The 15,864-nt window shown below is 45.8% G+C and overlaps 1 protein-coding gene across 2 annotated transcripts in view; it reads left to right on the top strand.

Moving 5' to 3' along the window:
• The window catches only part of atp2a3 (ATPase sarcoplasmic/endoplasmic reticulum Ca2+ transporting 3), a 356,930-nt gene that overhangs the window by 54,670 nt on the left and 286,396 nt on the right, over positions 1-15,864 (top strand). For both annotated transcript variants that reach the window (XM_072469154.1, XM_072469153.1), the window contains exons 2-3: positions 9,860-9,877; positions 12,600-12,682. In XM_072469154.1, coding sequence (XP_072325255.1) covers positions 9,860-9,877; positions 12,600-12,682 — 101 coding nt within the window. The remainder of the gene's footprint in view (positions 1-9,859; positions 9,878-12,599; positions 12,683-15,864) is intronic.

Below are 15,864 nucleotides of genomic sequence, written 5' to 3'. Positions count from 1 at the left end.
ATGCATTTTGGAAAATTTATTTGAGGGTCTCTATCTTGTGGTGCATCTCTTTCTCCATCTGCCTGAGCAATGCTCACTTTCCCAGTGGGGCTGTTGGCCAACCCACCCTTCGGCCCGCCCCTCTAATTGGCCCTCCCGTATCCATGTGCCACCCGCCCCATCTAATTGGGTAGCGAATGATAAGGAAGCCCACGAGTTGGCTTCCTCCTGTAAAATGAAGCGGGTGGGTGTTGTACTGAAAATACGAGGGGTCGGGATCCCGGTGTCAGACCCCCAACTCCGGTGAGAAGTTTGACGTTTCAGGCTAGTGATCCTTCCCAGAAGGTGATCAGCCAGGATACTACGGAATAGTGGATCTGGCTCAATGGGCTGAATGGCCTACTTTTATTCCTGGTTGAGAACTGTTAACAATTTAAGCAGATACAGAGCGAGGAAAGGGTGTTGGGAGTGGGGGGGGGGGGGGGGGGGGGGGGAAGTGACGAGAAGGTGCTGGGAGGATGGGGTGGGGCAGAAGCAAAATGGGAAGGTTTGTGATAGAGTAGAGGCAGGCAATAGTGGTTATAAATGAAGCACAGGATGGTAGTTCACGTTAAAAGAGGATGGACAATAAAACAGGAAAACATTGTCAGAGAAGGTGTAATTGGTTGGTAACAGCAGACTAGCCGACAGGGTAGGAAACATAGAAAATCTGGTAAAGAGGAGTTCGCTGCCATGGTCTGGGAATGCATTGGAGAAAGGTGGATAGATCCAAAGGTTCAAGCTTTGGAATGGTCTGTTTCTGATTTTTCTAATCAACAAGATTCACCATAGTCTGTCTGGAGTGGGATGAGAATGTTCTCTTGCACCCAGCAACTTTGTTTGATCTTTGTGCAGGATGTTGGTGCTTCATTAATCAGGATGCCAACTCTTTGAGGGGTTGCCAGTTTCCCCAATCTCACTTATTTCACAAAGAAAAGCCTAATAATGACCTAGTATTCATAGATGATCACTTAATCTTTCAACCTGCCTAAGATGAACTACAAAATTGTGCACAAAGGTATGCCACGTTGTGCCTTGAGTATTTAATTGCAGTATCATGAGCGGTAATTCCTTACCTTCTGCCCCCTCTCTGTATCCACCGGATTCAGGGTGAAGCTCTGACTACAGTCCGCTGGCCGATCATGTACCTCAATCACCGGCTGCCGACATGACCTTAACCAGCCCACTCCCCATGCTCCCATCATTCACCACCCAACATGTCAACCCTCGCTGTCACACAGCCGGTCAGAAAGCTCCATTGCCAACTGGATGATTAATGACCATCGGTTAAACAGCCCCTTTCCTATCTGAGATTTTAATGATGGAAAGACAAGAGTGTGCAAAGAAAATGAATGAGTGAAAACATACATTTTGTTAATGCCCAGTTATTAATCTCTTGTGTTGCCTGCACAGTACCCAGGAGGAAACCTCAGTGCCACCCTGGAGGGTCGATAACCCTGTCTGACCACTCATTTGGAAGTGTCCCTCCTAATACATCATCGACTACTGCATCAATGTGACACATCCATTACCAACACAAGCTATTCTGGCGCCTGCCTAAAGGTGACGAGGGCAGCAGAGAAGGAGGGTAAAATGTTTACTGTGAAATACCTGAGACCGTCCAAATTAATTTTTGCCAGGAGAGTGGCGGGGGGGGGGGGGGGGGGGGGGGCTTTAATCCTTTAGTTAGTCTGATTTGTCTTCCAGTTCTCTGGAGCACTAACACCCCAGCATTACAATCAGATTGCATTGTACTGAATCACTGCTCAGGCAGCACGGTAGCATAGTGGTTAGCGCAGTTGCTTCACAGCTCCAGGGTCCCAGGTTCGATCACCGGCTGGGTCACTGTCTGTGCGGAGTCTGCACGTTCTCCTCGTGTGTGCGTGGGTTTCCTCCGGGTGCTACGGTTTCCTCTCACAGTCCAAAGATGTGCGGGTTAGGTGGATTGGCCATGCTAAATTGCCCTTCGTGTCGAAAAAATGTTAAGTGGGGGTTACTGGGTTACGGTAGATACGTGGGCTTCAGTGGGGCGCTCTTTGTAAGGGGCCGAATGGCCTCCTTCTGCAGTGGAGATTCTATGATTCTTTACTGGCAATACTGTGTGGCTGAATGATCTAACAAGGCAGTGCTTGCCAGCAAGGTGACACGTAAGGCCTTGTACAGAGTGTTGAAAGATGTCTTGGCACTGTAGTACGATGGCGCTGCTCTATCGGGCCCCAAAGACCCCAGTAGAGTGCACCGGGTGAGTTGATTTGTTGGGTGCTGCATTCCTAGGAAAAATGGGAAAAAGTTTCCACGTCCTGCTTGCTACCCAGTGACCTATAGGGTTTGTTTGGGCTGTTAATGGGAATTGGTTGTGATGCCCCCTGTAGTTGGATAAGCCATCAGTATGTATTTTGTGAAACCATAATCACAACAAGTAATACTGAGCCAAAGGTGGAGACATTAGGAAAGGTGATCAAAGAGGGAGTATCTTAAAGGAGAGATTTAAAGGTGGAGAAGCTTAGGGAGGCAATTCCAAGCATTGTTCCCAATGATGGGGTGTAGGATCCACCAGAGGACAGGTTTATTTATATCCAAGCCACCTCTGAAAAGAGTCAACAGGAAATTTCCTTCGATCAACTGGAGTGGAGGAAAATAAGTGCCCAGGGTAAACCAGCCCAAGTGAGGTTAGCAGAAGTGAACGTGGCTGAGGTTAGTGTTTATCAGAATGGCTGAGTTTGTAGGCAGCACTGCAGAAACACTAAACCAAAGCACGTGGTGAAGCAGGAGATTGTTTCAGTGATAACAGTGGAGTGAGTTCCTGTCAGCAGCTTGATGCTCTGTGTCAGTCTTTGTTTAGGCCGCTCCACTGCTGCTTGTAAACAAACAGACATCATGCATGCCTGTAACAGAAAATATATCCTCCATTGATTTCTTTTTCATTTTAACCATTATTGTCATTAACTAGATTCTCCCTTGGTAAATGAAGACTTGTGTCTGAGCATCCACACATATCAACTTATTACTCGATGGCCTTGGCCTACATTGAATGCCTGCCATCATGCTTGACTAATTTTTTTCTAATAATCTTTATTGTCACATGTAGGCTTATATTAACACTGTAGTGAAGTTACTGTGAAAAGCCCCTAGTCGCCACATTCCGGCGTCTGTTAAGGTACATCGAGGGAGAATTCAGAATGTCCAAATTGCCTAATTGCACACCTTTTGGGACTTGTGGGAGGAAACCAGAGGAAACCCACGCAGTCACATGGAGAACGTGCAGACTCTGCACAGACAGTGACCCAAGCCGGGAATTGAAGCCGGCACCCTGGTGCTGTGAAGACATAGTGCTAACCACTATGCTACTGTGCTGCCCATACTAGCCGAATAACAGACAGCCATTTTTAACAAACCTCTGACCAATTATATAGCGCACTCTACGCAAACCGACTGGATGGCGAGCAGCTTAGAGGGGAATTTGCGGGTGGTGGTGTTCCCATATATTTGCTAACCTTTTCCTTCTAGATGGTAGAGATATCTGTTTAGAAAGCTGTTGTTGAAGGAGCCTTAGTACATTGTGTAGATGGTGCATGCCGCTGCCACTGTACAACGGTGCTGGAGGGAGTGAATGTTTAAGGGGTGGATGGGATGCTGACCAACAGGCTCAGTGGTCCTGGATGGTGTTGAGCTTCTTGAACGTTCTTAGAATTGCACTTTTCCTGTCAAGTCCATCACACTCCCGACTTGTGGCCGTGGAAAGGATTTGGTGCGCGGTATTTATATGGCCAGTTCAGTTCCTGGACAATGGTAAAGGATGTTAAGAGTAGTGAATTTGACGATGGTAATGCCATGGAATGTAACAAGATAGTTAGATTCTTTCTTGTTGGAGATGGTCATTGCCTGGCACTTCATGTAATGTGAATGTTACTAGCCACTTCCCAGCCCAAGCCCGAATGTTGCCTCGGTCATGCTGTCTGCAGGCACGGACTGTGAACATCATATTTCTGACCTAATGATGGAGAGAAAATTATTGAAGCAGCTCAAAAGATTGGGCCTGGGTACAGGTATAGACATCCCTACTTTGTGAAAGGAATGCAATATGTGCTGAGGAGGAATCACTTATTATTATTTTTAAATAGTGAATTGATTTTTTTAACAACTACCAAAGGCAGATAAATTAGTACGAGGAGTTTGGCGTATTGAGAGGGGAGAAATTAACGATCTGCAAGATGATAAACAGTGTTGTATGTCACTCTGCCACACGTGGAAATGTTGCTTTCATCAATCATTTGAGTATTTTAAAAAGATTTTCCATTATCCAAATATACCTATGTGTGCGCAAGCTCATTGACAATAATTGCTCCTGAGGGGAGACTCTGTGGGGATGGGTGTCCCTGAGAGGAAAGCTCTGTGGGAATGGATATTCTCAGGAAGTGATTCTGTGGGGATGGATGTTCCTGAGAGGAGGCTCTGCTGGGATGGATGTTCCTGAGAGGATGCTCTGGGGGAATGGATGTTCCCGAGAGGAAGCTCTGTGGGAATGGATATTCCCAAGGCGGGCTCCGTGGGGATGGATGTTCCTGAGAGGTAGGCTCTGTGAGGTTGGATGTCCTGAGGGGAAGGCTCTGTGCGGATGGATGTTCTGAAGAAGTGGCTCTGAGGGGATGGATGTTCCTGAGGGGAAGGCTCTGTTGGGATGGATGTTCCTGAGGGGAAGGCTCTGTTGGGATGGATGTTCCTGAGGGGAAGGGTCTGTAGGGATGGATGTTCCTGAGGGGAAGGATCTGTGGGGATGGATGTTCCTGAGGGGAAGGATCTGTGGGTTTTGACTGTTCCCAAGGGGAAGGCTCTGTGGGTTGGATGTTCCTCAGGGGAAGCTCTGTGGGGAGGAATGTTCATGAGGGGAGACACTTGCCTGTGAGATTCAGTGGATGTAATTTGAAGGCTTTTTGCACTTCTTCTGAAACTGATTAAGTATTCATTAGTTGAATTGCGACTCCCAGCTGTTTATCCACTGTGTTACAGTCTTCAGTATGTTAAAGCAAAGCCCATATAAGTCTTAATGTACCAGACCTGAGAGACAGTTCTGCCAGTCGTTTGGTCTGAGTTTTCATTGTTTATCCAATTCCATCAATCAATTTGAAGCATGTTGATATTGGCCTTGAATGTTTAGTGAAATAGGAAGCATTTAAATTGATAAATATTGAAACAAGTTCCCAGCTTCAATGACTGTTATTCTCATCCTGGACGCATTACTCAATTAGTCTTTGAGGAACTGCACTGCAGAATCAAACACTGTCTTTAACTGAGAAAGACATGCTCCATTCCACACTCAACCAAGGAGACTTTCACAGGTCTGTGCAATTTTATTCTTTCACAATAAGTTTTGAGTATGTGCAGCATGAGTAGAAAATCAGCCAGCCAGCTGAATGAACATCCATAGTGTGTTCACAAAGACAATGAAACAGGTTCATTCAACCTGCCAACCTGGTCATGATGCCCGAAGCATTGTGATTGGATTTCTTGGGGAGACGGTCAAAACATCAAAATCTAATTCGGCAAAAATAAGTTTGGGAAATTCTTCCCCAACTCAATTAGGCGATAGAAAACAAATTCAGAGGACCACATTGTCCTTGCTTGCATTACCTGGTATTTCACGTAAATGGTATATGACCCGGGAGCCGATTTAGACAGTTGGTTCGTGATGCAGAGCGAAGCCAACAGTGTGGGTACAATTCCTGTACCGGCTGAGGTTATTCAAGAAGGCCCCACCTTCTCAACCTTGCCCCTTGTGGTAATACCAGGTATTGCGGTACCTGAGAGGTGGATGACCATTGGCTAGACCCAGAAGTCTACCATTGGCTGATATACATAGCTCCGCCCTGAGAGGCGGAGTATAAGAACCGATGCCATCCCAGCAGCCTTCACTTTCTGTATCGAAGCTGCTGGGGAACAGTTCTAGCAGATTAAAGCCTATTAGTTATGACTCCCCTTGTCTCGAGAGTAATTGATTGTGCATCACCCCTCACCTGCGGTGTGATGATCCTCAGGTTAAATCGCCACCAGTCTGCTCTCCCCCACAAAGGGGAAAGCAACCCATGGTCATTTGGGACTGTGGCAATTTTACTTTTATAGGATCTGACTTTACCGGAGTTAGGTTGTAGTCCAGATTTTTGTGGGACGTTAAGAGAGTCAGCACTCGCCACATAAACTGACAATTTATTCCAGTTGTCTCCCATCCTCTGGGCAAAGAACCCTTTCATATAACTCTGATCTGTACAACTAATTTGTGCGACTCCTGATCCTGTTGTTTCAGTATACATTGAAATATCCTAGGTACAATGTTTCTTGTGCAAATTCTTCAGCCGTTTGATTTTCAAGTACCTTTTTAAGGTTTTGTGTCTTAAGTTTCAGCTGTGGCTCAGTTGGTTGCACTTGCATCTCCAAGTCAAAAGTTGAGGGCTTACTTCTCACTCCGGAGCAGTAAACACACAATCTTTGTGGGCAATCCCAGTGCGGCTGGTGAGATGGGGGGGGTGGATCTGTGGAGAGTGAAGAGGGGTGTGTGGATCTGTGGGGGGAGGGGCGTGTGGATCTGTGGGGGGGGGGTGGGGAGGAGGATGTGTGGATCTGTGGGGGGGGAGGGGTGTGTAGATCTGTGGGGGGGGAGGGGTGTGTAGATCTGTGGGGGGGAGGGGTATGTGGATCTGTGGGGGGGGGGGAGGGGCGTGTGCATCTGGGGGTGGAGGGGTGTGTGGATCTGGGGGGGGGGGGGAGGGGTGTGTGGATCTGGGGGGGGAGGGGTGTGGATCTGGGGGGGGGGAGGGGTGTGTGGATCTGGGGGGGAGGGGTGTGTGGATCTTGGGGGGGGGGGGAGGGGTGTGTGGATCTGGGGGGGGGAGGGGTGTGTGGATCTGTGGGGGAGGGGTGTGTGGATCTGGGGGGGAGATGACACCCGCACCCCTCTTCATCGGGAAACCCTTTCGCCCGCACCCCTCTTCATCGCGAAACCCTTTCGCCCGCACCCCTCGTCATCGGGAAAGCCTTTCGCCGGCGTGGGACCGGAATTTCCTGTATGAACGGCCGGTAAATACCGCCCATGATGGAATTGCAATTTATTTATTTTCTCCTTTCCTGGTCAGCGCTGTTGACTTCACACTTGTTATTTGGGGATCCGGTGGCATTCGTTTGGTGTCTGGGGAGGGAGTGGTAGGTGCAGAATCAGTGCTGTTTTACTGTGGCCCAGCTGAGATTCTGTTCAAAGTAGGGGGTGATGGAGAAATGTATTTAAAAGACCAGTTTTGTTCCAAACACAGATTTCGGCAGGAGCAGCCGGTACTGATAGGCTACCTTTTAGACTTCAGACATGCGGCCTTTCCGGGTGAGGCCCACGATACATTTTGTGACTGTTGTCCACGTGCAGAGTGGCCACATTCCGCTGGTTTCCATCGGAGTAGCTTTTTCTATCTGTGTGACTGAAGTGATGCACACGTAAAGCAAGGGCAAGTGAAGTGAGGTGTGTGCTGGTTGCTCACCACACTGACTGTCCAAAGTGACATTTTTGTTTTAACCATTTGAAGTTCATGAGAGTTTTATTAATATATAAATGATTAAGCATTTTTATAACTCTATAGTCAGGGTGCATAAAATGTATTTGATCTTATTCACGGGGTCATGTACAGACAAAGAAAAGTACAGCACAGGAACAGGCCCTTCGGCCCTCCAAGCCTGCGCCGACCATGCTGCCTGTCTAAATTAAAATCTTCTACACTTCCGTGGTCCGTATCATAGAACATAGAACGAAGAACGATACAGCGCCGTACAGGCCCTTCGGCCCACGATGTTGCACCGAAACAAAAGCCATCTAACCTACACTATGCCATTATCATCCATATGTTTATCCAATAAACTTTTAAATGCCCTCAATGTTGGCGAGTTCACTACTGTTGCAGGTAGGGCATTCCACGGCCTCACCACTCTTTGCGTGAAGAACCTACCTCTGACCTCTGTCCTATATCTATTACCCCTCAGTTTAAAGCTATGTCCCCTCGTGCTAGCCATTTCCATCCGCGGGAGAAGGCTCTCACTGTCCACCCTATCTAACCCCCTGATCATTTTGTATGCCTCTATTAAGTCTCCTCTTAACCTTCTTCTCTCTAACGAAAACAACCTCAAGTCCATCAGCCTTTCTTCATAAGATTTTCCCTCCATACCAGGCAACATCCTGGCAAATCTCCTCTGCACCCGCTCCAAAGCTTCCACGTCCTTCCTATAATGCGGTGACCAGAACTGTACGCAATACTCCAAATGCGGCCGTACCAGAGTTTTGTACAGCTGCAATATGACCTCCTGACTCCGGAACTCAATCCCTCTACCAATAAAGGCCAACACTCCATAGGCCTTCTTCACAACCCTATCAACCTGGGTGGCAACTTTCAGGGATCTATGTACATGGACACCTAGATCCCTCTGCTCATCCACACTTCCAAGAACTTTACCATTAGCCAAATAGTCCGCATTCCTGTTATTCCTTCCAAAGTGAATCACCTCACACTTCTCTACATTAAACTCCATTTGCCACCTCTCAGCCCAGCTCTGCAGCTTATCTATGTCCCTCTGTAACCTGCTACATCCTTCCGCACTATCGACAACACCACCGACTTTAGTGTCATCTGCAAATTTACTCACCCACCCTTCTGCGCCCTCCTCTAGGTCATTGATAAAAATGACAAACAGCAATGGCCCCAGAACAGATCCTTGTGGTACGCCACTTGTAACTGAACTCCATTCTGAACATTTCCCATCAACCACCACCCTCTGTCTTTCAGCTAGCCAATTTCTGATCCACATCTCTAAATCACCCTCAATCCCCAGCCTCCGTATTTTCTGCAATAGCCTACCGTGGGGAACCTTATCAAACGCTTTACTGAAATCCATTACACCACATCAGCTGCTCTACCCTCGTCTACCTGTTCAGTCACCTTCTCAAAGAACTCGATAAGGTTTGTGAGGCATGACCTACCCTTCACAAAGCCATGCTGACTATCCCTCAGCATCCCTCTGTCCCTCTATTCCCATCCTATTCATGTATTTGTCAAGATGCCCCTTAAAGTCACTATCGTCCCTGCTTCCACCACCTCCTCCGGTAGCGAGTTCCAGGCACCCACTACCCTGTGTATAGAAAAAAAAAAAAACTTGTCTCGTACATCTCCTCTAAACCTTGCCTCTCGCACCTTAAACCTATGCCCCCTAGTAATTGACCCCTCTACCCTCTAGTAATTGACCCCTCTACCCTGGGAAAAAGTCTCTGACCATCCACTCTGTTATGCCCCTCATATAATTTTGAACCTCTGTCGTTCCAGTGAGAACAAACCAAGTTTATTCAACCTCTCATAGCTAGTGCCCTCCATACCAGGCAACATCCTGGTAAATCCCATCTGCACCCTCTCTAAAGCCTCCACTACTTCTGGTAGTGTGGCGACCAGAATTGAACACTATACTCCAAGTGTGGCCTAAATAAGTGGCCTAACATGGTTAGTGAACAAACCCAAACTCAATCATGCACCCCACTGAGATGAAGGAGGTTCACTCATACGGCCCACTCACTAGCCTAGGTTGCTTTAATATGACTAGATCGCTACCCGACTAAACTTGTCCCAAACGTGGATGCGGCATGCCTGCTGCTGGTTGCTGGATGCAGTTGTCCGCTTGGTGGAGTGAATGTTGGACAAATGGATGGTTTGGAAAGGCAACTTGAGATTTACTATGTTGAACTGGCATTCTTTTCTCAGTCAGCAGCTGTTTATTCGTTCACTAATTTATTCTTTTTTGTTTCTTTTTCATGATCCGTCTGAATCAGAATTGCCAGCAGAAGAAGGTAAATATTGACTTCTCCCATTTGTACTTTGAATGACTAAAATCGATCACTTGTAAAGACTGTTGGTTTGTATTGGGCAGATTTTCTGGTTTGGGCTTTTTGATCATGCTCTTTAATGACAAGATGAATATTGACAGATTATTTTAGACAAAAGAGAGTGTAGCTTTTCACATAAATAGGATCACTATTAAAGAGGGGGGTGACTTAAAGAAGAGCTTCTCCAATCTCGTGTGTTGTCGAAACTCAAATGAAAATCCAGTGGTACAGATTCTACTGCTTCACATTCTGACATGTAATCCATTATTAGACTATTTTTGTCTGTCCAAGCCTTTAATCACCTTTACATCTCTACTCTCTGAAATCTTGAATCAAGCACACCCCTCGCCCTATTATTCTCGACAGAGGCCGCCCCTACTCATCCTCCCCCACTCATCCTCCCCCAGCCTCCATTGCTAACAAACCCTGTATCAATGTGCCCCTCACACACCCCTATCTCTTTTGAACCCTGGGTCGAGCCATACGCTCCCCATCCGCACCAAATTCAGAATTCATCTCTTTATAACTTTGACTTCCCAAAGGCTTCTCCTGTTAGCCTGCTTGCTTTTCCCCTCCAGAAGCTACATCTCATGCTGCCTGTATGCTCATCCTACTAAAGCCATTGTCTCTATCCTCCTGCAGCTTTACTGGCACCCTGCACCCCAGCAAATTGACTTCTAAGCTTCATGTCCTCCCCCTCATATTCCATGACTTTGCCCTGTATTAGCCCTGTGAAGTACACATCCCTGAGTGACTCTCTTCTGTGCTCTGACAGTAACTTCTTATTCTCTTCATCATTGGGTGTAGTCACACCTTCAGCAATTATACTCTGGCCTTTGAAACTCCAGGTTAATATCCTCACCTGTCTGCTCCCTCAACCCTTTCCAAAGTCTCGGAGGCGCCTTTCCTGTTGACCGTATTTTGTCCCCATCACCCTCTTTCTGCCTTGTGCTTGGTGACCAATGCTCTGCAAAGCAGTGTATGATATCTCACTGTCTGAACAGAGAGTGTTAGAACTTTTTCTCTCCAGTCGACCAAACTATTTGAATGGTCCTCGTTGGACTGAGTTCCATCCAATCACATCTTGTCGAAGATCAATCTGCTGCCCCATCTAATGGTAGCTTATATGGAGGTAGCAGAGTCGAGGAGTAATATCAATTGAACGGACTTTTCTCACAGAGTAATGTCCTCTGTTCTGTCAGTTTAAAAAAAACAATCGCATTCAGGTGGAACGGCTGATTAGGTCTTTTCGCAATTGTTGAGTTAGTTTGGGATCCCCACCTCTCCAAATCTTTGGAAAATGTAGAATTAAACGGGTCTCCTTCTCCAATTGTAACTTAAATAGTCTCCCTGCGGTGGAAACAGTTGCTTGGGGCTGGAAATTATTGCATACTTTGGGAAGGTAATTCTCAATTCCTGTTGTGGGTGTGTTTGGGGTAGTCGCGGGTGAAGCTGCGATAGGCCTGACAGTTTTCAGATGTAACCCAACCATATCAGAGTGAGTCTCACACTGCACACACAGCCCTAATAGTTTGGTACGCTGCCCTTAACCAGGCTGTAACTGGGTTGGGTTTCTGCTCTTCAGAAACCGTGAACCTGCAGATGATTAAACTGCGGATGGAGCCAAGTTCTGGTGAATCAACAACCTCTCTTTAATGTGTGAGAAATCTAAATCCACAATTGGCACAATCACACCAGAAAATCCAAATGTTATTATTTTTTTTCTTGGCATGTAGGTGTCACAGGCAAGATCAGCATTTATTGCCCATCCCTAATTGCCCCTGAGAAGGTGGTGGTGAGCTGCCGCCTTGAACTGCTGCGGCCTGGTGTTGTTCCAACAAAGTTGTTGGGAATTCCAAGAATTTAAAAGGAGAAGTGACTCAACTACTCCTAACTCTGTCACAGCTGCCATTTGGACCAGGGCCAGCGTGATGGAGGCTTCAGACCCTGCCTCTGGTTTCCTCGGCAACGCAGGATGGAAAGAGAGAAATGCAGTAGGCTCCTGCTCAGCCCTCTTGAGAGGAACCCCGATTTATCAACCTGAACTTTACACATATTAAGCCTCTAGCCTTTGCAGGGGTAAGGTTGTTAAGATAAACCAGCACAGCACACCCTGGACTGTAGAGAACCCATAGGTTGAGAAGTTTCTCCATTTGGTCAGTATTTAACCTCTTTGCACAGGAGAAGGGGGAACTCGCCACATAAACATTGCAAAATCTGCTTCTGCTGGCAGACTTTGAGACTTATTTTCCACAAAACACTTTTCTTTGAAAGCGATCTGTTTTTCTCCGATTCCACCCCACCCCCTCCCAGGGCACTGACCCTGAGCTGGTCTTGTAGACTATCACCCGTGCGTCGTGATCATTCTAGTGGGAACTGTGACCATGAATGGCTGTTGACTGTACTTGTGTCATGACCTGAACTCTGCACAATAGCCCTTCCAGCAGAGGTGGTCAAAAAGTTGTTTGGGAACCATCTTCCTGATGACCATTTTCTCCTGGGTTGCTGGGGTAGATTTTGAAACTGTGATCTGCCTTTGAACCCATCAGCTATTGGGACTTGCTTTTTTGGCTGCCTGTTCACTTTCATCATTTGGAGCAGACCATATTTTTATATTGAACATTCCAACAGCCTAGTCTGTCTGTCTGCCAGCCACTATAAATTATGATGCCCGTTTATTTTCTAGGGAAATCCCTGTGGGAACTAGTGCTCGAGCAGTTTGAAGAGCTCCTGGTGCGGATTCTCCTGCTGGCTGCTTGCGTTTCATTTGTAAGTAATCTTCTCATCAGTTGTCTGATACTCGCTGAGTTTGTGGTCAGTTGACATTCCATTTGAATGCAGTCACCACCTGCCCACAGTCAGTTGTGGTGTATTCCCTGCACTCTCTCCTCATTTGCCTCCTGTCTTCTACTTTACAGGGCACCCCTTGTTGATCCCAACCGTAAGCACAAGGTTGGGTTTGCTCCAACCTTACTCAATGGCGGCTCGATCCTGGCAGCTAAGGTTGTAGCTCCGTTCTCCAACAACCTGCCTGACATCCTCTCATAATTAAGCTAGAGTTTCTTTTGCAATAGCTTTGAAAAAGCCAACCTCTATTGCCAGGCCTCTCTATATTGTAGTTTCTCTACTTGCACAGGCCTCTAAGCCTTTCAGAATCTTGACCTGCGTTTCATTCCGAACTCAATCTTAGTAGGGTTGCCAACCCTGCAGGATTGATCTGGAGTTTCCAGGAATTGAAGATCAATATCCAAGACACTTCTGTGTACATCCCTGGAGGAAAATCATCTGCACCTTTAAAAATATTGTTTTCTTGTCATTTTCTTTGAACATTTCTCTTCACCAGATATAAGGACATTCAAAACGAGGAAAAGAGGCTGATTGGCTGACAGTCAAGCATCATCCAATTGGTTTGAGTCTTTCTGTTTTACAATTGGTGTAGGAAGGCCATGTTGGCCGACTAATGGCTGGAGAGTGGGGGGATGGTGATGCTATGAAACCTCCAGAAATACATCTAATCACAGTTGGCAACCCTAGCAGCATCTAGAATATGTTGCTTGAAAGTGTAGTGGAAGCAGATTCCATTGGAATCTTAAAAAGGGAATGGGATAAATATTTGAATGTGTAAAGAACATTTGCGACAGCAGAGGAATAGGATTAATTGAATAGCTCATTCAAAGAGCCAGCAGAGGCACAAATGGGCCAAGTGGCTTCTCACAGTGCTGCATATGTCAATGATCCTTACTAGCTGACTGCTCAGACTGATTGCAATCCTGAGGTAATCTTAATGCCACACTTGGACAGGTTGTCAAGAACTCTTTCCCCACCCAGACCGTGAAATTTCATTGTGAGACTTCACAATCTTCATACAAAATAAAATCAATCTGCTTCAGGATTGAATGTTTTCCCGCTGGCCTTTCCTGACTTTGCCTTTCTCAACTTTGTGCTTAATCGCCATTGTCCATGCTGGTTGATCCCCCCTATCTTATCGACCAGTCTCTGTCAGATTCCTTGCCTTCCTGTTCTTCACTAAATGGAATTCACAATCATTTCCCTTGATTCCCTTGATTCCCTTGACTTCAGATTCCTCCGAGGACCCCCTTAGCCCTCTGAGTGATCCCTCTGCCCATACCATACATAGAAATACATCACAGTTACAACATGGATGCAGACTATGTCCAAACAAACCCTGAACAAGTGTCATCACATTTACCCACCATGCCCCTATGTCTCATAAGGAGATATCTCTAATTGCTGTGTGACCTTGGTTGTTAGATGTTTAGCTACTGTTGTATAAAGAGTCAGAGGTTCTGCTCCTTTTCCACAAACGCCTTCAATTTACTTTAACAGATTCTGCACAAAACTCTAACATCACATCACCTGAAGCCTCTTTACATATCAGTGTCAATTATTGGAAGGCCACTAGAAAGTATAAACATTGGTTGAATGTACAGCATTCAGGGGAGGGAGTCAAGACAATGGATTGGGAACATGAAGTTCAAAAATGGAGGGCACGGAAACATAAATGAGACAACTAACTGGAATGTCTCTTAACCAATTTCTTAACAGTCTCCCCTTCCTTGGAGAACAAAAATAATTAGGTGAAAACAAAATTACACAACTCAAAAACACACCAATTTCCCGCCTTCTCTTTTTTCATTTTTTGTGGAAGAAAAAAAAGTCACAGAAACAGGCGCCCTTCATTAACATTATCCAAAAGTTTCTGTGAACTAGCCCCTCTTTTTGTAAAACAGTCTGACAATTGATAGCTACTGTCGCCCCATTTAATTTTTGCAATTTCCCCTCGATCCAACATCTGCTTCAAACTTGCGATGTCTATTCTTAAATCTTTTTTCATTGACTCTTTTTGTAGAGTGCACATTTTCCCACAGAGATTTATTGTCAATGTGACATTCAATAGGTATATTATCCAAATCCCCAATCCCAAAATTTCTGTCAATATCTGAGATATATAAAAGGCCATATCCACCGCCTCTACAAGGCTTAACGTCTCAGCAGCCAAAGTGCTTTTGACCACTCTCCTTATTTTCTTTGTTTCCCACACAAGCGGGCAAAATTTACCATTGATCCCCAAAAGGAAAATAATAAACCTCCTGCGCTTGAAACCCCATCACATAAATTTGCATAGGACGCATCACTATAAACTGAGTTTCAAGTGCCTAAGGTCACCTAAAACCGGGAACCTCAAAACACACTCCTGCATTTTCAGTTTGACCAACGCTTTATTTTCTCTTATTATGTCTTCCACTTTGGGATCATTCATTTTTGTACTCGACTCTAAGACATCTAAACTCAAGTCCGGTCTAGTCTGTCTACCTAACCATTTCAGTTGCCCAATTAAACTTCGCAGTTGCTCTTTTTCCATCTTTGAAACCATTGCGTCTTTTTGTGAAACCCGGCCACGACTAATTGCTATTGGGCTGATGCTTTCCAAATAAGATTGCTGACGTAAAGTTGCCCCTAACTTAGTCTGTCCGATTTCCAGTCCAATATATTTAAATGCACCGGAAGCCTGACTTCCAACCCTGAATTCTTTCCTCAAACCAGAGATTACAATAGCTTAGAAATCACTAGTCCCACCCCACAAAATATCATCGACATGCATCATAAAGATACCAGAAAGATTTCCTTTATAGTGCCAGTAAAACATTGCCGGATCTGCTTTCAATTGGCAACAACCTACCTTTAACAAAACTGACCTTACCGAAAAGTACCAGACTCTAGACACATCATTCTATCCATATACACATTTGTTCAACTTCCAGAGTACCCCTTCTGTGTTAGCTGCCTCTTTCGGAGGACGGAGAAAAATGTCTCTCTGGAGCTGATGCCCCTGCTAATGTGGCTAATAGAACCAAGAAGATCTTTAAAATAACCTTTCCTGCCGTAGGTGAATCTACCCTTAAATCCTGATCTTTTAAGTTTTCATCAAA

The sequence above is a fragment of the Scyliorhinus torazame genome, chromosome 12, assembly GCF_047496885.1.
Source record: "Scyliorhinus torazame isolate Kashiwa2021f chromosome 12, sScyTor2.1, whole genome shotgun sequence".
NCBI lineage: Eukaryota > Metazoa > Chordata > Chondrichthyes > Carcharhiniformes > Scyliorhinidae > Scyliorhinus > Scyliorhinus torazame.
The sequence above is the reverse complement of the archived record's forward strand: the minus strand, read 5'-3'. Positions and strand labels throughout refer to the sequence as shown.